The following is a 22,226-nucleotide window of genomic DNA, read 5'->3' as shown; positions in this document are numbered from 1 at the left end:
GAAGCTTCCCTCTGGGAGTCAGAGGGACCCCTCCCCACCTCCTTCCCCAGGAATGGCCGGTTCCTGCGGCTGGGAAGGAGGACGGCTGGGTGCAGGCAGAGCCTGGTCTGGGGGGGGTCTCCCTCTGAATCCCCCCAAAGCCCCCCCAGGAAGGATCCTCGAGAGAGATCATGAGATCCCCCAAAACCTCTTCTGTCCTTCCTGCTCTGAAGGGGGGATCCAGGGTCTCTCATCTTCAATGGGGGAGAAACTTTTCCTTCAGGGGATTCTGGCAGTTATGGGGAGCAAAGGGCTGCCCCCCCCATTGGGCTCCTTTGCCCTTTCCTTCAAAATGCCTCTTTCTGTTGAGGCTGCCTAAAATTGGGGGGTTTTGCAGCCACATCACATTTTGCACTTTTCCCCCTGAAATCTTCTGCTGATTTTTTTGTTTATTTCTGCATCTTGTGGATCCTAAAGGGAGAAAAGGGAAAGTGGAAGGAGAAATTTTCTCTCTCCAAATAAAACTTTTTGAAAAGTGATTGAAACACCAAAGAAAATTGGGACAAAGATCTTCTCTTCTCTTCTCTTCTCTTCTCTTCTTTTCTCTTCTCTTCTCTTCTCTTCTCTTCTCTTCTCTTCTCTTCTCTTCTCTTCTCCTCTCCTCTCCTCTCCTCTCCTCTCCTCTCCTCTCCTCTCCTCTCCTCTCCTCTCCGCTTTTCTCTCTCTTTCTTTCTTTTTCTTTCTTTCTCTTTCTTTCTTTCTCTTGTCAAGCTTGGTTGATCACCTTCAGGGCTGCCCAGAGGCATTTGGCTCCGTCCTCTCTCCTCTCCTCTATAACCTCCGCATGAAGCCGCTGGGTGAGGCCATCCGTCACCAGGGCTGGAGGTCTCCTCCGTCTGCTGATGTTATAAGGTTTCACCTCCACCTCTGGGGACCCAGGAGATGCTGAGGCTGCCCCCTCGAGGGTCCTGGAGGCTGTGGGGGGAGGGGCTGAAATGGGGGTTAGGGGCTTCGGCTGAACCCTGGAAAGGCCAAAGGGCTTTGGGTGTTGGGAGCCCCAAGATGGGGGACTTTAACCAACTTCCTTCTGGGTGGAGCTGCATTGTCCCAGAGACCCAGTTGGCAATTCTGGAGATTCTCCTGGACTCCCGGAGAGCAGGTGGCAGTCACGGCTAGGAGAGCGTCTGTAAGACTTTGGGTTAGTTGTGACCACTTTGGCAAATGAATTTAATAAATAACTAAGTTTACTAAACAAACAAACAAATGTTGTGGTATTAGACCTAATTAAAACTCTGGTTTCATTTTCAACGAGATCCCAAGAATCATCCGACTCGTGCTGCGTCTGTCCTTCCCGTCTTCTGCGTCGTTTCTTCCCTGTTGTATCTCTCATGTGGCTCCTTCCCCTCCTTCCCTCCAGCCAAGCCCACCGTCTCCATCTCCCCCACCAAGATGGAGCCCTCTTCCCCCAACACCATCCTCCTCTGCACCGCGACTGGCTTTTACCCCGTGGAGATCGAGGTCCAGTGGCTGAAGAATGGGCAGCCGGAGGAGGAGGGCGTGGCCTTTGGGGAGGAGCTCCAGAACGGAGACTGGACCTACCAGCTCCAGGTGATGCTGGAGACCCAGCCCCAATGGGGGGACGTCTATACTTGCAAGGTGGGGCATGCCAGCCTTGAGGCCCCCATCACCATCCAGTGGGGTAAGCTCCTCCCTCCCCTCCCTCCCCTCCTGTTCTGGGGACCCCACCCTGCCCTGAGAAGGGGGAGAGACCCTCCTTGTGGGGGGAACCATAATGGAGCCTCCTGGGGGAAGGTGGGCCTGATCCTCCTGCTCAGGTGAGGCTCCTTCTCCTTCCCCAGAGCCCCGTTCCTCCAGCTCTGCCAGGAGCAAACTCTGGACGGGGATCATGGGGGCCGTGATAGGAGTGGCCTTCCTGGCTGTGGGGCTCTTCTCCTACCTGAAGAGCAAGAAAGGTGAGTCTGGGGGGCTGGAGGGGAGGTTGTGGGGAGGGGACCCTCTAGGGGAGGCCTCTCCTCAAGCTTAGCAGGTGGCCAAGAGGGGCCCCTTGAGGAATATTTATGGGAACTTCTCTTGTTTGAGGGGCTATAAGTGAAGATCACACAACCTATTATGGGCTATCAATGGGGAGGGGGTCCCACTGAGTCCTCCAGCCCATGAAGGTTTCTGATTGGGTCTTTTTCTCCTTCCAGCAATTCCCATCCAACCTCCTGCAGGTGAGTTTCTCCTCTTCCCCCTCATCTCAACCTCTCCTAAGAGTTATAGGTGGCTTTTAAAATTCCTTAATTGTTCCTTTAAAAAAAAAAAAAAAACTTGCCTGAACAATATCTCCTTGTTGTGGATAGAGCAGTTTTTTGGATTTTGGGCAATGTTTCTTTACAGAGGTCTGAAAAAGTATTTCAATCAAAAACAAAAGCACACAGAAATGCTAAAATCTTGCTCAGAATTTTTCCACGTTTTGGGAAATTGTAAAAGGGAAGGGAAGGGAAGGGAAGGGAAGGGAAAGAGGGGGCCACTCCTTCCCATTCCTCCCTTGTGGAGGGAGCACCCCATGTTTACATTCCCCCACGCATTTTGTAAGCAACCCACCCATTCTGTTAGGCTCACTGTGCAGGGGGGTTCCTGAGGGTATTCAGGCACGGGGACAAATTCCACTCTGTGGCTGTTTCAAAAGGGGTGACAGCACGGGTGAAATGCTCCCAGTTCAGACTGGATAGCCCAATCCGGTAGCAATGGGAGCAGGTGGTTCGGAGAACTGGTAGCAAAAAGCCCTGCGCCCCCCTCCCCCACCATGCCCAGCTGAGCCACATGATCATCAGAGGCTTTTTTTTTTTACTTTTCAAAGCATTTTTTCTACAACCTCTTCCGCCAAAAAAATGCTTTTAAAAGTAAAAAAAAAAAGTTGGCCACGCCCACCCAGTCACATTACCCCCCCAAGCCACGCCCACAGAACCGGTAGTAACAAATTTTGCATTTCACCCCTACTATGCACTGCGGTATTGTAGGTCACTTCAGCAAATGGCAGGAGATCTGCCCAGCTAAATTGCTGATAATGAAGATAGGATCTCAGGTATTGTTCTGTCATTGCGTTCGCTCGTTCTCTACCTCCGTTCGTACTTGGATGAAAGGGGGAGCTAAGTCCTTGAGATGACACTATCAACTTAATGAACTCCCTCCAAAACTTCGCCCTGAACTGCACTCCCTCCCCCCTCCGGTCCGAGATGATCCTTCTTGGCACCCCATGCAGACTCCTTTGGGTTCATTAGTTGGAACCTTGACCACAATTTCTGGCCAAGTGAGCCCAGGCTCCCCCCTTTGCTGCCACTCCCATCGTAGCCCCGTCGTCTTTCTTCATATGAAGCATCCCAGCCTTTTCCTCCCTGAAATGGCGGATTCTCTCTCTATGTGTCCCTGCCTATCAACCACCCCCCTGTTGTGGCTCCGTTACCGGAGCCTGTGTCATCGTCAGGAGAGGACTCCGAGAGTGAAGGGGAGGAGTTGGCAAGGCCTCCCTCTCCAGGACCCTCTTCTCTGGCAATGCCTTCGGTGTCTGCCGAAGGGCAAGAGATAGGGCCCAGTCAAACCTTGTGACGAACAAAGCTGAAAGCTTCCACGCCATTCTGCATTGCTAGCTTTAAGACTTTGCTGGAGTATCTCTGGACTTGATTAGTTCCGTAATTATTGAGCTGCTTTCCTTTGATGTATCAGAATTGGGGAGAAGTTATCTCTCCTCTTTGTAAATAATAAACTCTTGGCAGGCAGCCACTAGGTTGTTGCCAAGTTCCGTTATCATAAGGAAAAGGATTTTGCCGGCTGGTTTGGTCTTTAACTCCTGAACGTCTGTTGGTGTGTGTATGTGGGGTTGGGGACAGAACACCCCCTGCAGTGTGGGTCTGCCTTGGGGGTGGGGGATGAAAGGGAAGAAGAATATATTATTTACAGTAAAAGTGTCTCTTTATATTCTGATTTTCTTCCCCATCTCTTTTTCTACAGCACTCATGAATTAATCCTGCTCTCCGATGCAAAAGCATATTTTTTCTTTAACAACTGATGACTCTTTGTCCTGTTTGCAACCTGTGAGAAATGGAGGCTGAAGGAGGCAGTTTGGGGGGAGGAGGATAATGGCAGCCTGGACCTTCTCCTGCTGAGACACATATATACACCCCAGCTTCCTTTCAGGGCCTCTCTTTCTTCTGAGGGAGGGGTGGAGACCATCTAGACTGTCCCCACGGATGCTAGGTGGACCTGTCACTCTAGATCCCTCAACTCTCCTGGCTTTGAACCCACAGCAGCTTCATCTACATTAGTCTTCCTCTCATTCACTTCCCTTCCCTTCGCTTTGCTATAAAAGAATAAACTTCAGATGTAAGAAAACCCTGGAATCCTTCCTTCCTCTTCCTTATGAAAAAAAGAAAGTCTTGTGTTGATTCATTGTTTAGGGGAACTGAAACAGCCGTTTCTAAGACAGACAATCAAACTAAGGTGGTTGGTTGTTTCCCAGGAGCAGCTATCAAAGACGTGACTGAGGGGCTTACAGAAATAATGAAGCCCACCGAGTATGATCCCTTTTTCCTCTTTCATGCTGGGAGGAATGAAAAAGTCCCTGGAAACGATGCCAAGAGACTTGGAGCAGGTGGGCAAGGGAGCCAAAGAGTTGGGGGCACAGGGGGATTTCTCTTCCACTCTCCCAATAAAGGGAACCATCCAAGGAGGGAAGGCAGCACCTTGGAAGTCAGGCTTAGGGGATGGTTCACTCGAGAGGAATTGGGATTCTTGGACCATGGTCCACAACAGCCACATGGGGGGCTTCTGGCAGGGGATGAGCTGCCCCTCACAAGAACCCAGAAGGTCGGCTTTGGACACCAACCGGCTCGCCTCATCCGAAGGGCTTGAAAGTGAGACCGAAGTGAGAGGGAGACAAAGTTTTAGAAGCAAATTCCAAGCTCAAATCTCAGGGGAATCAACCGAATGGAAAGAAAGAAGGGAAACTCGGAGACAGAGCAGGAGATGTAGAAAGCAAATATGGGGTCAGTCAAAGAGGGACTCAGATGCCTCTGCACAGATGCTCAAAGTACGAGGAATAAACGGGGTGAAGGTGGAGCCCAAAGGCAGGTGTGACATTGTTGCAATCACCAAAACTTCATGGGATGAAACCCAAAATTGGGAGGTGCAACGAAAGAGATTTAATGCGGAGGAATCAGGCAGCAGCTGTCCAAAGGAAGTGGGAGACACGGACACAAACTTGTAGTTTTATGTAAATAAATGTATTTCACATCTACATTCACAGCAGACAAGAGAGTCGGGAATGCCGGGAGATTGTGAGGTAAATCTCAAACAACATTCTGAGCCCATGGAAGAAAAAGGCGGGAAAAAGGGAAACTCCCCCTTTCCACCCAAAGCAACCAATCAGAGCGCAGATCACCTCATACAGGAGCCTGCACGCACTCAGCCACAACGTGTGTTCTGGACCATTGTGCATTTTCCTCTTCCAGCTCTCAACATTTAATACCTTAACATTTAAAGTGCTCCAAAGAAACAGACCTAATAAAAGAGGAGGTGGAGTTGCACTATGTATATAAAAAATAAACTAAGTGATCTAGAAAACCAACAGAAGAAAGAAAAACCTCCTTCAATGCATTTGGGTTGAGATAAAAGGGGAGAAAAGAGGGATGGGGGAATATTCGGAGCCTCCCAACCAACCAGAGGAAAGAGATGGAAGTTTCCGTTACTTAGCCGAGGCCCGGAGGAAGCTCCCCCCAAGAGTCATGGGGGGCTTGGACTCCCCTGGCCTCACCTGGGAGGCAGGTTCTGGGCCTGGTGGAAGAGGAAAGAGGCTCCTGGGAAACCCAGCAGACCAGAGGCCGCCTTGGAAGCAGCCCCCCCTCCTTTCCCCCCATACGGGGCCTTTGCCACCAGGGGAGGGGAGACCCTGTACGGGGCCTTCTCCAACCCCCAGGGAGCCTTTGAGGCCGCCCCTCCCCCTCCTCCTCCTGGCCCCTCCGATCCTCTCTCTGGGAGGCTCCGGTCAGCAGAGAAGCCTTTGAGGTTCATCAGGGAGGACCCAGGAGAGAACTAGGGAGACTGTGGCCGGCAGAAGCCTTGGAGGCTCTGAGGAGATTCCTTCAAGGGCAGAAATTGGAAGGTATTTAAAGAGGCTTCAGCGAATGGACAACACACTGATGGGAACGAATAAGCTTCTACTGTCTCTGCTTATATTCAAAATATAAGGGTTGGAGTTATCTATCCATCCATCCATCTACAGTATATATCTGTCTGTCTGTCTGTCTGTCTGTCTATCTATCTATGTATCTATCTATCTATCTATCTATCTATCTATCTATCTATCTATCCATCTATCTGTCTGTCTATCTATCTATCAAATTTGTGTAGCCACCCATCTCACAACAAGTGACTCTGTGTCACATACCACAAAAATCAAAACAGGTATTTACATGAAAGCATTAAAAATTTTTTTAAAAAGAAGGAATATTGGGCGAAGAGCCATTGTAACTTCAAACGGTCACTAAATGAAGCATCATAAGTCAGGGACTCCTTTCTTCAATGGGCTTTAACTGAGGGAGAAATGGACCAGAGAGCTGTAATGAGGTGGTGGGGAGGGGCCCCTTCAGTCGCCTCCAATGGGGCAGAGGACCTTGTGGCTGCCCCACCTGCAGACTCAGCCATGGGGCGGAGGAGGAGGAGGAGGAGGGGAGTCCCTGAGGGAGAATGGAGGCTTGTTGCCTGCTGGATCCTGGCCAGGTCCTCAGTTCCGCTTCGGAGGAGCCCAAAGCTTCAGGCTGGGGAAGCGAAGCCCAAGCGCCTCTGCAGCTGTTGAGGGCTGGAGAAAGAAACTGGGGGGGGGGACAGAGGGAACTCAAGAGAAGAGCACAATATTTGGGGGGTTGGAAGCATGAAAGGGGCCCAGAGGTTCTGCCTGGGTCAGGTGAGGGATGGAGGCCCCACAGAGGCTGCCTGGATCTGGGGCTGACTGTGTGTGAGTGGCTGTGTCAGATACACAACTGTGGGGCAGATGCTGGGGGGGACCTGGCTCTGGGCTGCTGAGGCTGGTGCTGGGCCAGGGGGGAGTTTGACCCCTCCAGCCCCCCCATCCCTGGAAAGGACCCAGGCCACCTCTGGACCCCCAAAGCTCTTGAAACAGGATCCGGAATTCAGGATCTCTCTAAGCCGCCTTTGCGTAACTGAGCAGAACCCGAATCTCCCGCAAAGACTAGAAAAAAATGTTTTCTATGGATGTAGTGAAAGAGGAGAAGAAGAAACAGAAGGTCTCCTTTTGGGATAGTTTTTTTGGGGGGAGAGAGATTTCCAGACTGTGATGGTGAAAAGGCTGTAATCCTATAGTGGAGGAAATAGGATCCCTGAAGTCCCCAGGATTTGTATTAAAATTCCAGGTTGTTCTATAAATTATAAATTTATTCTTCGGTTTAATATACTGTCCCTCCATCCATCCTTCCTAAATTATCCTGAAATCTTTTACAAGGAAGAAAATCTGCTCATTGGATATGGATTTTCTTCTCCTTCTTTTGGGAAAATGTTTCCTCCAACTCCCCTCCAGAAGAACCAAATTCATCTCAGAGGCTGATTCTTAGGACTTGGGAGTCCCAGGACTGATTCCTCTCCCCCTAAAATCCCCTTTTCTCTCAGGATCCTTTGCAGGCAAAACGTTGAGTTCCCTGGCAAAGAACAAAAGGGAGGAATGGAGAATCTGGTCCTTCATAATAGAAAATGTTTCTGAGATTTATGGAGCTTAAAGGTTTATTTCAAATCAAGGCAGAGATTTGGAAAGGTGGGAAAAGTTGCATTTATTTGGAAACGATATTTCTCTTCAAAAGACATTTTGTATGAACAAAAGTTGGAGGGAGTTGTGGACAAAAACACCCTCAAAATTTCCAGGGAGGAAAAACTGCCTTGAGGGTCTTTGGCTGAGAATTGGGGGGGGGGAACGGAGGAAGAGCCGCTGCTCAGACGGGGGGGGGGACCTCCCTGAATTCTGGGCTTGGGCCGGAAGAGAAGGGGGGATGTGGGGTCTTGGCTGGGCTCTGGGTGGGGGGAAAGTCCACTTGGGACCCTTCCTGGAGGGGAAGACCGATTGGAGTCCCACTCCTGCCCTTGGGATCTCCCTCCCTCACTTGGGATCTCACAAGCAGATCCCGGAGTGGGGCAGCGTCTCCAGGAATCACCCCTCAACTGACAGAAGCCGAAGCCCTGAGAAGGTCGATCTGCCTGGAAGGGAAAATGGGATCCTCCAAAGCCTCCAAGGGAGATCCGACCTGGAAGGGATCAGGAGGGATTTCCTGACCCTGAGAACCAATGAATCAATGGAGCAGCCCCCCACCTGGAATTGTGCGGGGAGGAGGGGGGGCTGCATCCCTGGAGGCCACGGGGTTGGACTAGAAGATCTCTAAGGTCCCTTCCAGCCTTTGAGTCTCCCCATCGGCCCTCCCCCCCCAGCCTTCCACCCACCCATCCCCTCCTGCTTGTGGGGGGAGGGGGAGGAAAGGCTGGGACTGTCCATAAAAGAGGAAGCAGCCGGAGACCCTCCAGACTCTGGGCTGAACCCCCGACAGGCTCCGCTCCAGCAGTCCTTCAGGGGGAGATTCTTCCCCCCCTTCTGATTCACCCCCCCCATTGAGCTCCACAGCAGCCATTCTGGAACCCAAACCGGCCTAAACCCCACAGCGCTGGGGGTCAGACCTCCCCTCCGGCAGCCCCTGTGCCAGGAAGGAAGGGGGTCAAAGGTCAGAGGCTTCCCTGGGGGTTTCACCTGGGGGCCAGGAAATGTGGGGAGGGGTCAGTGTGTGTGTGTGTGTGCGTGTGTGTGTGTTTGTGTGTTTGTGTCCATAGTCACCAGCTCATCCCCGCCCCCTGCAGAGTCCAGAGTCTCTATTACTGGACATGCTGACTGCAGCAAGAATTCCTTCCATGGAAAGAAACCTCCAGGATGGAGGAAGGGATGGAATGAAAAAGTGGGCAGAGATGCGAAATAAACTTTTTGAAAGAAGAGATTTCCAGCTGTTTTTCTACCTGGAAGCCCCTTCTGGACTTTGGGCAGAAAAAAAATGAAATCTGGACTTATGGGATTTACTGATTAAGTGAAGTTGTTGGTATAGAAATGGTTAATATTTACTTACAGAAGAAATAAAAACAGAGACTAAATTGGAGATTGGAGGAGAATCATGGGGGGGGGCAAAAGGAAGACGGAGCTGGCATGAAAGACCCCCCAGATTGCAGCCCCCCAAGACTGAAGGGATTCCTCCTCCCCCACTTTCTCCGCTTCTCTCTCTGCGCAGAACTCTCTCCTGCATCGGGCGAAGTCAAGGGAGGCTCTGCCCGGAGACCGATGACGCTGCAGAAGGGAGGATTCCCATTGGTCCTCCTGCTCTTTGAGGACACTCCCTCTTCCGAAGTCCGAGGAAACCTCCTCCCCCCCTCCAGACCCTCCGATTCCTCCTCTGGGGCTGGGAGCGTCTTTCTCCCCCCTTTGGGGCGCTTGTGGGGAGCCTCCATGGCTTTGGCTGGGCTCCCCCTGATGCTGCTGCTGGGGGCGCTGGCCCGGATCCCCGGGAGCGAAGGGGGGGAGGAGACCCCCGGTAAGGAGGGGGCTGGGCGGGGGAGGAGGGGGCTGGGAAGGGGGAAGGAAGCCGATGGGTCCCCAGAGCCTCCAGCAGCCTCGATCTCTGCGTGGTCTCCTCCCCCTTCCTCCCCACAGCCCCCCCCCCCCAGGAGGACGGAGAGGGACCCTAATCCTAACCCTTCCCCCATGTAGCCCAGGTGGGGGTCGCAGCCTCTCCTGTGCCTGGGTGGGAGGGGGCTGCAGGGAAAGAGGGAGGGGAGGAAAAGCGAAAGAGGGAAACTGAGGCATTTTCAGCCCTGAATCCCCAGAAGGGAAAAGAGGCATTTGAGCAAAAGTCTTTTTCCTTCTTCAGAAACTTCACTTTTTCTCCTCAATCTCAGATTGGAGGCTTTGGAGGTCAGGCAAGAGGGGGGCTTCGGGCCCTTCTGGGGAGCCCCTGAATTTGGGGAGGAGACCAAGAACTCCCCAGCCCCATAATCCCCCCGGAGGGTAGGGGGAAGGGAGGGAGGAGGATGTTGGGGGTCTGAGTTGCTCCTCGGAGACTGGCTCCCTTTTGTGAAGGGGGCAGGAGACCCTCCCTTTGACGTGACCCTGGGGACTGCAGGGGGTCTTTTGGGGGAGGGGGAGAGGAAACAGGTGCGATCCCAGAGAATCCTTCAAAGAGAGGGAGTTGGGCTGAAGATTCGGGGAAAGAAGAAAGGGGGGAGACCCCAGGAGAGTCCCTGAGTCTCATTGTGGCCCCTCCCCAGATCCCCTCCCAAAGGAAGAGAGAGTGGGGGGGATGGAAGCTACTTTCCCTCCAGCCCCACCCCCCCCGCCCCATCCTTCCTGCCCCTTGAGATCCATCCTTCCCTGCAGAGACTGAATGGGATCACTGGACCGGTTGAGCTTCTGCCTGCCTTTTCCCACCCCTCCCCCTCTTTCCTCCCCTCCCCCCTCCAGACCCCCCAGGAAGCCTCCCTTCCTCTCTGGGACTGACAGAGTTCCCCTTCCCTCCTCCAGGGGGCGTCTTCCGCCAGTCCCTCCAAGGAAAGTCCCCCGCAACTCCCCCTTCCCACGTGGGTCCCCCCTCCTCTCCCAGCGGTTGGGAGCGATGGGCCCTGGAGTCCCTCTTGACGGCCTTCCCTCCCCTTCCCAGCCCATTTCCTTGTCCAGAGGAAGTCCGAGTGCCGCTTCCTCAACGGGACGCAGCGGGTGAGATACCTGTTCAGGGAGTTCTACGACCGGCAGGAGTTCGTGCGCTTCGACAGCGACCTCGGGAAGCACGTGGCCGTCACGGAGTTTGGGAAGGTGGATGCGGATGCCTGGAACAGAAATAAGTTCATCCTGCAGGACAGGAAGGCCGGAGTGGATCGCTTCTGCCGGCACAACTACGAGGCGTTGAGCTTCGAGGCGCCCAAGAGGGAGGAGCGGGTGGTTGGCCGGAGAGGTGAGTCTGGGGGGGAGGGAGGGAGGGGGAGGCCAGGACCCCCCTTTCCTTTCCTTTCATTCCTTGGGATCCTCCCGGATGGAGCTTTTACTCCTCATTTATTTATTTATTCTGCACTCTCAGATGGACAAAATCTTCTTCCCAGGCTCCAAACTCTCCTCTTGCCTAGAATCTGGGATCCCTTCGAACCATTTCCCCCCCCCCCAAGAAAATCCATCCAAATATGGGTTTTGGGGGGGTGGGGGGGAATCCAGTCAGGTCTCTCTCTCTCTCTCCTGCTCAATACTGGCAGTCCTCCACTTAACAAGAGTTCGTTTAGTTCATTTATTTTAGTTCAAAGTTACAACAGCAGTGAAAACAAATGACTTATGACTGTTTTTCATACTTACGACCGTTGCAGCCTCCCCACGGTCACGTGATCAGAATCCAGATGCTTGGCAAGGGACTCGTACTTGTGACGGTCACAGCATTCCAGAGTCACGTGATCCCCTTTAGCGACCTTCCCATAAGCAAAGTCCATGAGGAAGCCGGATTCACTTAACAAACCTGTTACTCATTTAACAATTGCAGTGATTCACTTAATGACTTTGGCAAGAAAGGTCGTAATATGGGGCAAAATTCATTGAACAAACGTCTCACTTAACAACAGAAATCTTGGGCTCAATTGTGGTCCTAAGTCGAGGCCTCCCTGTATCTACATATATATTTCTCTCTATCCCTGATTCATTTCTATCCTATTCAGGAACCTCCTGTCTCCCTCCCTCTTCCCACCCAGAAGCCCCTCCCTCTCTTCCTCTGCTCCAGAAATGCTGCTTTTGGCACTTTGGGATAAAACCTTATTTTTTACCCAAAATAAAAAAAAAGAATTAGTGGACACTTTTTCACCTGTCGATCCCTTTCTATGGATCTCCTGCTTTTTTTCCATCTTTCTTCATTCAGAGTCATTTCCAGTCCTGCAGCTTTTAAATCCAATAAAGAAACAGATGAGTAACGGAAGCAGCTTAGAATTTGTAATCATGATTCAATGCTTAAACCGAGATGTAAAAACCCCAATAACAGGAATCCTGATCTCTTCCGTTCTTCCTTCCTGGGGAGGCTCCTGATTTGGGGGGAGAGTCCAAAAACACCCACAAGCCTTAAAACTGAATTTGGGGTCATAAGGAACAAATTGGGCCTCCATTCAGCCCTGAAGATTCAGATTCTTTCCTTCTCCCTTCCAGATTCCTTCAATGTTGCCTACATTTCTTTTTCTCCTTTTATTTCTTTGTCTAATAAAAATCTTCTATATTTCTATGGACTGATGGGGTTTCAGAGGCCAAAAGCATTGCACAAATCAAGGATTTTAGCTGCCCTTGTTGCCATTCGGCCTTTACAGAAAAATTATATTCCTTTATTCTAATCAGAGATCATCATTACTTAAGAACTGGTTAAGTTTAACTCCAGAGATTCTCCAAAAATAACGTCTCACCATAGAATCCATTAACATCTTTCCTTCATAAGAGGAAAACCTCCAGATCCTAAGAGAGAAAAGCCTCTTGGAGCATTTACTCCTTTGGTAAATAATTGAATATTTTAGAGGAACCAACAGAGATTTTGCTCTCCACATATTCAGTCTGGAGGCAAAACTCATTTTCACTCCTAAATTCTTTCCTGCAAACCTGGGAGGATTTTCAGCTGCCACATAAGATGCATTTGGAAATGTTTTTCCTACCAAAGAGGATATTTTCATGGAGATAATAATATTCAACTATATAATTTGTTTCTGGACAATGTTTAAAGTTTTTTTCCCCTACAAACAGCACAACGTTCTCGTCATCTGGTATAATATTTGAAATAATTCTCATTCCAATAATATTTCACATAGAGATTTCACCACTTTTATTCATTTCTCTAGTGATTTTTCATAACCTCCGAAAGTGCCCCAAGTGCCAATTGTGTTGGTGTTGTGAGTGTGTCTCTTTTGTGGGCCTCTCAGGGCCTCCCTCCCTCCTCCCTCCTTTTGGGGGTCTCTGGGGGGATTTTCCCTTCAGGGAAAGGAGCTTCATCAGCTGCCCAAAGACTCCAAAGCCCATCCTCCCCTCCTCTTTTCCTCCCTCCCCTCCTTCCTCCCTCCCTTCCTGGTTCAGGGACAGGACAAAAATCTCTGTCTGGATAGTTTGTGAAAAACCTTTAGCTCCTCACAAGCTTTATCCACATAAACAGAATGCATTTTCATTATAAATCCAAAATGGTGATCCTGAATTTCATTGTGATTCATATAATTTCGTCTTCATCAAAAGTATTATTTTTACTTCCATGAAAATAATTCAGACAAGAGGCCAATAATTCTCCATTTATTGAAAGAACAGGAATATTTATTAAAATCCATGTATTTAAAGCCAATTGTTGGTCAGGCTTCACTTTAGGAGGCCTGAAATCACAGGATGTTTCTTGAGTCCTTTTGGGGGAATTTTCATGATGTGGAGCAGCTAAAATGTACTTTGTCCTCCTGCTGTTTTAAATCAAGAGGGCTCTATTTGTCTATTAAATTGAGTTCCTGGAAGGGCCGAGGGAGAAAGTTGTGTCCCTGGGTAGGTATTTAAAAGGAAAAAAAAACCTTTTTCCGATCCAATTAAAATCTTTTATATTATAGAATTAAATTAAATTATAGAATTTACTGTTAATAAGAAAATCCCTCAAGAGAAAAAAAAATGCTTAGCAAAGGACTCTGAGCTGGAGTGGATCTATTGTCAACTCTCTTGGGGGGCTCATCCAGACTAACCCCCCCCCCCATTAATCCATCCAAGAGTTGTGCCAGTTGGAGCATTTGCTGAAGGAGGAGATCCAGATCCCAGATCCCCTCTGGATCCCTTCCTCACTCCCTGCCCCCCTCATCCAGGGCAGAAGCTTCCCTCTGGGAGTCAGAGGGACCCCTCCCCACCTCCTTCCCCAGGAATGGCCGGTTCCTGCGGCTGGGAAGGAGGCCGGCTGGGTGCAGGCAGAGCCTGGTCTGAGTGGGGGGTCTCCCTTTGAATCCCCCCAAAGCCCCCCCAGGAAGGATCCTTGAGAGAGATCATGACATCCCCCAAAACCTCTTCTGCCCTTCCTGCTCTGAAGGGGGGATTCAGGGTCTCTCATCTTCAATGGGGGAGAAACTTTTCCTTCAGGGGATTCTGGCAGTTATGGGGAGCAAAGGGCTGCCCCCCCCCCATTGGGCTCCTTTGCCCTGTCCTTCAAAATGCCTCTTTCTGTTGAGGCTGCCTAAATTTGAGGGAGGCTGGAGGTCTCCTCCGTCTGCTGATGTGATAAGGTTTCATCTCCACCTCTGGGGACCCAGGAGATGCTGAGGCTGCCCCCTCGAGGGTCCTGGAGGCTGTGGGGGGAGGGGCTGAATGGGGGATTAGGGGCTTCGGCTGAACCCTGGAAAGGCCAAAGGGCTTTGGGTGTTGGGAGCCCCAAGATGGGGGACTTTAACCAACTTCCTTCTGGGTGGAGCTGCATTGTCCCAGAGACCCAGTTGGCAATTCTGGAGATTCTCCTGGACTCCCGGAGAGCAGGGGGCAGTCACGGCTAGGAGAGTGTCTGTAAGACTTTGGGTTAGTTGTGGCCACTTTGGCAAATAAATTTAATAAATAACTAAATTTACTAAGCAAACAACAAACAAACAAATGTTATGGTATTACACGTAATTAAAAATCTGGTTTCATTTTCAACGAGATCCCAAGAATCATCCGCCTCTGTCCTTCCCATCTTCTGCATCGTTTCTTTCCTGTTGTGTCTCTCATGTGCCTCCTTCTCCTCCTTCCCTCCAGCCAAGCCCTCCGTCTCCATCTCCCCCACCAAGATGGACCCCTCTTCCCCCAACACCATCCTCCTCTGCACCGCGACCGGCTTTTACCCCGTGGAGATCGAGGTCCAGTGGCTGAAGAACGGGCGGCCGGAGGAGGAGGGCGTGGCCTTTGGGGAGGAGCTCCAGAACGGAGACTGGACCTACCAGCTCCAGGTGATGTTGGAGACCCAGCCCCAACGGGGGGATGTCTACACTTGCAAGGTGGGGCATGCCAGCCTGGAGGCCCCCATCACTGTCCAGTGGGGTAAGCCCCTCCCCTCCCTCCCTCCCCTCCTGGTCTGTGGACCCCATCCTGCCCTGAGAAGGGGGAGAAACCCACCCCATGGGGGGAACCATAATGGACCCTCCTGGGGGAAGGTGGGCCTGATCCTCCTGCTCAGGTGAGGCTCCTTCTCCTTCCCCAGAGCCCCGTTCCTCCAGCTCTGCCAGGAGCAAACTCTGGACGGGAATCATGGGGGCCGTGATAGGAGTGGCCTTCCTGGCTGTGGGGCTCTTCTCCTACCTGAAGAGCAAGAAAGGTGAGTCTGGGGGGCTGGAGGAGAGGTGGTGGGGAGGGGACCCTCTAGGGGAGGCCTCTCCTCAAGCTTAGCAGGTGGCCAAGAGGGGCCCCTTGAGGAATATTTTTGGCAGCTTCTCTTTTTTGAGGGGTTTATAAGTGAAGATCACACAACCTATGATGGGCTATCGATGGGGAGGGGTCCTGCTGAGTCCTCTAGCCCATGAAGGGTCCTGATTGAGTCTTTTTCTCCTTCCAGCAATTCCCATCCAACCTCCTGCAGGTGAGTTTCTCCTCTTCCCCCTCATCTCAACCTCTCCTAAGAGTTATAGGTGGCTTTTAAAATTCTTAAATTGTTCCTTTTTTAAAAAAAACCTTGCCTGAACAATATCTCCTGGTTGTGGATAAGAGCAGTTTTCTGGATTTTGAGCAACGTTTCCTTACAGAGATCTGAAAATGTATTGCAATCAAAAACAAAAGCGCACACAAATGCTAAAATCTTGCCCAGAATTTTTCCATGTTTTGGGAAATTGCAAAAGGGAAGGGAAGGGAAGGGAAGGGAAGGAGGGGGCCATTCCTTCCCATTCCTCCCTTGGGGAGGGAGCACCCTGGGTTTACATCCCCCACGCCCACCCAGTCACATTACCGCCCCACCAAGCCATGCCCACAGAACCAGTAGTAACAAATTTTACATTTCACCCCTGGGTGACACCCATGCTACTATGCACTGCGGTATTGTAGGCCACTTCAGCAAATGGCAGGAGATCTGCCCAGCTAAATTGCTGATAATGAACATAGCATCTCAGGTATTCTTCTGTCATTGCATTCGCTCATTCTCTACCTCCGTTCGTCCTCGGGTGGGAGGTGGAGGTGAGTCCTTGAGATGAACCTATCAACTTAATGAACTCCCTCCAAAACTTCTCCCTGAACTGCACCCCACCCTCCGGTCCGAGAGGATCCTTCTTGGCTCCCCATGCAGACTCCTTTGGGTTCATTAGTTGGAACCTGGACAGGCTCTTCTTCCTGACCCCCCTTCTCCTTGTGAGAATTCACACAATTTCTGGCCAAGTGAGCCCAGGCTTCCCCCTTTGCTGCCACCCCCATCGTAGCCCCGTCTTCTTTCTTCATATGAAGCATCCCAGCCTTTTCCTCCCTGAAATGGGCGGATTCTCTCTCTATGTGTCCCTGCCTGTCAACCACCCCCCTGCAGTGTGGGTCTGCCTTGGGGGTGGGGATCAAAGGGAAGAAGAATTTATTATTTACGGTAAAAGTGTCTCTTTATATTCTGATTTTCTTCCCCATCTCTTTTTCTACAGCACTCATGAATTAATCCTGCTCTCCGATGCAAAAGCATATTTTTTATTTAACAGCTGAAGACTCTTTGTCCTGTTTGCAACCTGTGAGAAATGGAGGCTGAAGGTGGCAGTTTGGGGGGAGGAGGAGAATGGCAGCCTAGACCTTCTCCTGCTGAGACTGCCCCACCCCCACTTCCTTTCAGGGCCTCCCTTTCTTGTGAGGGAGGGGTGGAGACCATCTAGACTGTCCCCAGGGATGCTAGGTGGACCTGTCACTCCAGACCCCTCAACTCTCCTGGCTTTGAACCCACAGCAGCTTCATCTACATTATTCTTCCTCCCACTCACTTCCCTTCCCTTCGCTTTGCTATCAAAGAATAAACTTCAGATGTAAGAAAACCCTGGAATCCTCCCTTCCTCTTCCTCTTCCTCCTCTTCCTTTTTGCTGCCCCCGCAGGAGGCTCCTCCCTCCACTGCCTCTGGATCCACCATCCAGGCTGCTTTTGGTCTGAAGCCAGAACTGGTTCGGGAGGAGGGTGGGCAGATCCAGGGAGGCGAAGGGGCAGGACCCCCCTTTCTGCTCAGAGGCCCCCTTGCTCTGCTTCCCCTCAAGCCCCCTTTGGAGGAGCAGAATGGCAGCAGGCACGGTCCTCCCTGAGCGTTTGTGGGGAGCCATTGGGGGGCATCCGAGACTCCCCTCCATTCACCCAGCCATTTCAGCTATTTCTCTCCTTCACAACTGGAGGGTCCTGCCCCATTTTGGCACCCAACGGCTCCCTCCCTCTTTGGGGCTCAGATTCAAATGGTATAGAGTCTCCTGCTCAATGGTATAAATGGTGTAAGTTTGAGCAGGAGGTTGGACTAGATGACCTCCAAGGAATCCATCTGAAGCCGTTCCTGGTGTAGAAGACATTGCCACGGAGGGGAAGACCTGCTCTGTGGGAAAAAGGGGGGGAGTTCAATGGGGCAGCCCTAAGTGGAAGACCCCTCCCTTCTCCCCATCACCTCTAGATGCCCCTAGACAGCCCTCCAACTGAGCCTCGCCCCCTCCAGAGGTCATCCAGACTGACTCTGCAGGACTCCAGTGGCCTCCATCACCGAGGCAGGATTTCCCCCTCCCCTTCCTCATCTGGGGTCTTGGGGCCACCACAGGAAGAATAATGTATAAGAAATAAGCAACAGAACGCAACAGAAGAAAGACGAAAACCTCCTTCAATGCATTTGGGGTTGAGATAAAAGGGGGGAAAAGAGGGATGGGGGAATATTCGGAGCCTCCCAACCAACCAGAGGAAAGAGATGGAAGTTTCTGTTACTTAGCTGAGGCCCGGAGGAAGCTCCCCCCAAGAGTCATGGGGGGCTTGGACTCCCCTGGCCTCACCTGGGAGGCAGGTTCTGCGCCTGGTGGAAGAGGAAAGAGGCTCCTGGGAAACCCAGCAGACCAGAGGCCGCCTCGAAAGCAGCCCCCCCTCCTTTCCCCCCATACGGGGCCTTTGCCACCAGGGGAGGGGAGACCCTGGACGGGGCCTTCTCCAACCCCTCCCCCTCCCCCTCCTCCTGGCCCCTCCGATCCTCTCTCTGGGAGGCTCCGGTCAGCAGAGAAGCCTTTAAGGTTCATCTGAGAGGACCCAGGAGAGAACTAGGGAGACTGTGGCCGGCAGAAGCCTTGGAGGCTCTACGAGGAGATTCCTTCAAGGGCAGAAATTGAAACGTATTTAAAGAGGCTGCAACGAATGGACAAGACACTGATGGGAACGAATAAGCTTCTACTGTCTCTGCTTATATTCAAAATATAATGGTTGGAGTTATCTATCCATTCATCCATCTACAGTCTATATATGTCTGTCTGTCTACCTAGTTACAGTATCTATATCACCTATGTATCTGCAGTATCTATCACCTATTTATATCTGTCTGTCTGTCTGTCTACCTATCTATCTCTATCTATCTCTATCTATCTATCTATCTATCTATCTATCTATCTATCTATATCTATCTATCAAATTTATGTAGCCACCCATCTCACAACAAGTGACTCTGGGTCACATACAACAAAAATCAAAACAGGTATTTACAAGAAAGTATTAAAAATATTTTAAAAAGAAGGAATATTGGGCGAAGAGCCATTGTAACTTCAAATGGTCACTAAATGAACCGTCATAAGTCAAGGACTCCTTTCTTCAATGGGCTTTAACTGAGGGAGAAAAGGACGAGAGAGCTATCATGAGGTGGTGGGGAAGGGCCCCTTCAGCCGCCTCCAATGGGGCAGAGGACCTTGTGGCTGCCCCACCTGCAGACTCAGCCATGGGGAGGAGGAGGAGGAGGAGGGGAGTCCCTGAGGGAGAATGGAGGCTTGTTGCCTGCTGGATCCTGGCCGGTTCCTCAGTTCCGCTTCGGAGGAGCCCAGAGCTTCAGGCTGGGGAAGCGAAGCCCAAATTCCTCTGCAGCTCTTGGGGGCTGGAGAAGGAAGGGCTGCTCTGTGTGTTTGTGTGTGTGTGTGTGTGTGTGTGTGTGTGTGTGTGTGTTTATGTGATGTCAGGAAGAACTCAGAGAGAATCAAAGTCTTGTGGGGGAGGGGAAACCTGCTTTGATCAGGAGAGCGATGGGATCCCACCAGAGTCTCTCTGGATCTGGGGCCAATTTTGTGTGACTGGCTGTGTCCAAACACACAATTGTGGGGCAGGTTCGGACTCTGCCGCCTCCTTCAGCTGCAGGAGGGGACCCAGTTCTGGCCTGCTGAGGCTGGTGCTGCCCCTCCCCCCATCCCAGGAGAGGATCCAGGCCGCCTCAGGATAGGCGCCCTGTGGGATGTCTGCCTGCTGCAGCTGGGAGAGGGTTGGGGCTCTGATCTGGCCTCACCAACCATTAGCTGGTATTTGATCCTCAGCCCTCAACAGCTGGCAGCTGCCCAGCCTCCGATGCCCTCACCCAGCTGAGAGAGATGGGCCTGGTGAGCCTGAGGATGGGAGACCACCAGGAAGCCTCTGGGCTGCTGTAGAGGCTGAAACTCCCCCAAGACAAGGAGGGAGAAGCTTCAGGCCCTCCTCGAACTCCCCTCCCTCAAAAGATTCACTTCCCATTCCTCTCCCTGGATCTCTCCCCCTCCCCCCTTTCTCAGTTCCTGCCCTTTGGAAGACCTCGTGGGAACCCAATTCCCCTTGTCCAGAGAGAGGGGACAAGGTGAGAGTGGAGGGGAAACCCTAAAGAGGGACAATGGGGGGGGTGGTCTCACCTTCCTTGGTTCTTGCCCCCACCTCTAAATACAGTAGCCTGTTAGCCTTTCCCACCTTCCCGAGGCTCAGGGCCCAAGGGAGGAAATTGGGGGTCTCCAAGTCCCTCTTTACCCTCCTCCCCCCTTTCCTGCCAGTCTCAAGTCAGATGCAGGAGGCAGCATCAGGAGAGAGGAAAAGCTGCCCACGGAGAGCAGGATGGAAAACGGGGGGTGGGAGGGAGTGGGGAGGGTGCGAGGGGGAAGAGTGAGGGGGAGGGGAGGGGAAAGTAAGGGGTAGGAAGGAAGAGCAAGGGGGGAATTAGGGAGAGGGAAAAGGGAGGGGGAGGAGGAAGTGGGAGTGGCGAAGGAGGAGGGAGGGAGGAGAGGGAGGGGGAGGGAAGGGGAAAGCGAGGGGGAAGAGTAAGGGGGAGGGGAGGGGAAAGTAAGGGGTAGGAAGGAAGAGCAAGGGGGGAATTAGGGAGAGGGGAAAGGGAGGGGGAAGGGAGGAAGTGGGAGGGGCAAAGGAGAGGGAGGGAGGAGAGGGAGGGGGAGCGAAGAGAGCGAGGGGGAGGGAAGGGGAAAATTGAGGGGGGAGTGAGGGGGAGCTGGGGGAGGGGAAAGCAAGAGGAGGGAGTGGCAGTCTTGCAGAATCCTATTTCTGACTTCCAGAAAGTCGAACGTCCGTCCCACCCAATGAAAAATGGAGCTTTGGGAGCGTCATCCGTCTCCAGGCAGAGGAGCCTCCGAGGGGTCCTTTGGAGGAGATGGTTCTCGGAGGGGCCGGGGGATGTTCAGCTGTTCAGCCTGGATTTGGCCTTTGTGTCCGCCCATCGAGCCCTTCTGAGGAACCGGGAAAGGCGGATGATGGTATTAAAAGTCTCCTTGCGGGATTTCAGCAGTTGCAAGCAGAGCTGCCTTCCGCAATTGACTGAGGGGGATTTGGTCAATGCCCGTGGTGTCACAAGGGCTGCTCCAGATGTTTTGGGATCGGTTCCAACCTCCTGCAGGTGAGTTTCTCCTCTTCCTCCCTCACCTGAACCCCAGGGGTTTCAAATTCCTTCAATCTTCTTCTGTTTCTCTTTCTCTGAGGTAAACGAAGCACCTTTGAAATGACCCCGCAAAGCCCCCTTGCTGTGGATGAGACAAGTTGCTGAAATTTTGGGCAGCTTTTCCTGAAGGGACCCCAAAATTCCGTGCTATAAAACGCAGCGAAATCTCACTTGGATCGTTTCCACCTTTTGGGAAATTGCTGAAGGGGAGAGAAGGTAAGGGAAGGGAAGGAGGGGGGCTTCTTCTCACTGGGGGAAGGGGAGGGAGCACCCCAGGTTCATGGGCTGCACTTCCTGACCAGCCCTCTCCTTGTGACATTTGACACAACTTCGGGTCAAGTGTAGCCTCCGCCTCTTTTTGCTGGCTTGCTCGGCTGCCATTGTAACGGAGGGAGGGAGGGAGGGGGGAGCTGTCTGGATGTCCGATGGGGGGGAAGTGAGCTGGTGGAGTAAATGGAGAAAGTTTCTCCTCAGCGTCTCTCCGCAGCTGGGAAGAGCACTGAGAACCACTCAAGGTCAAGTGGTGTGGCATTCCAGGAGGATGGAGCCATTTCTTTCTTTCTTTCTTTATTTATTAGTCCAATTTCTATGCTGCCCTTCTCCGTAGACTCAGGGCGGCTTACAATGCATTATAGCAATAGCCTGCATACTTTTTTTTTTTTTGTATATATCTGCTTATTAGGGCCCCCCTAAGCGATGTTCTTTTATACAAAGTTGGCTTATTGCCCCCACAATCTGGGTCCTCATTTCACTTACCTTAGAAAGGATGGAAGGCTGAGTCAACCTTGAGCCTGGTGAGATTTGAACTCGCACTAATTGCAGGCAGCTGGCAGCTAAGTGCTAGCACTTAACAGCACTTAGTCCGCTGCTCCACCGAGGCTCTTGGAAGCTGCACCCCACATGACCCCTGGGGGGGATGTGGATTGGATAATCCTGACCGGACGATTGGGGGGGGGTTAAGGATTGCTTTCTATATGTGATTTTCGCGCCTTTTGCCTCAGAGTTTGCTTTTCTCTGGTTGCCTTCAGTTCATGCTCAGGAAAAGTCCCTTTCTCTATGAAACGGGAGTCGGGGTGTTTCTTTCGTGAGTGCTGAGAGGAGGCACGCCTGGCATTAAGCGAGGTCTGCAATTAACAGCCATCCCGGAAAAACTCCCGTGGGGGCTGAGCAAAGACCAGGAGCAGATGGGAGCTGCTGCTTCCGCGACTTCCCCGTGGCTGGGAGGCTTCGGGACGGATGGCTGATTCACAGCCGGAGGAGAAGCCGGAGAGAGCCCGATGGTCGCTGGGCGTGGGGAGGTTACTGGAGCTGGAGAAGACCCCCCCCCCAAGG

The 22,226-nt window shown here is 51.9% G+C and overlaps 1 protein-coding gene across 1 annotated transcript in view; it reads left to right on the top strand.

Annotated features, from left to right (window-relative positions):
• Positions 1-10,686: 10,686 nt before the first annotated feature.
• The window catches only part of LOC148116165 (rano class II histocompatibility antigen, A beta chain-like), a 41,951-nt gene continuing 30,411 nt past the window's right edge, over positions 10,687-22,226 (top strand). The window contains exons 1-3 of the mRNA XM_087884954.1: positions 10,687-11,018; positions 14,810-15,091; positions 15,252-15,365. Of these exons, the coding sequence (XP_087741080.1) occupies positions 14,842-15,091; positions 15,252-15,365 (364 nt within the window). The 5' untranslated portion in view covers positions 10,687-11,018; positions 14,810-14,841. The remainder of the gene's footprint in view (positions 11,019-14,809; positions 15,092-15,251; positions 15,366-22,226) is intronic.

The sequence above is a fragment of the Pantherophis guttatus genome, chromosome 2 (assembly GCF_059756535.1).
Source record: "Pantherophis guttatus breed Tessera chromosome 2, ASM5975653v1, whole genome shotgun sequence".
Taxonomy (NCBI): domain Eukaryota; kingdom Metazoa; phylum Chordata; class Lepidosauria; order Squamata; family Colubridae; genus Pantherophis; species Pantherophis guttatus.
Note: the sequence above shows the minus strand (reverse complement) of the source record. Positions and strands in the feature narration are given on the sequence as shown.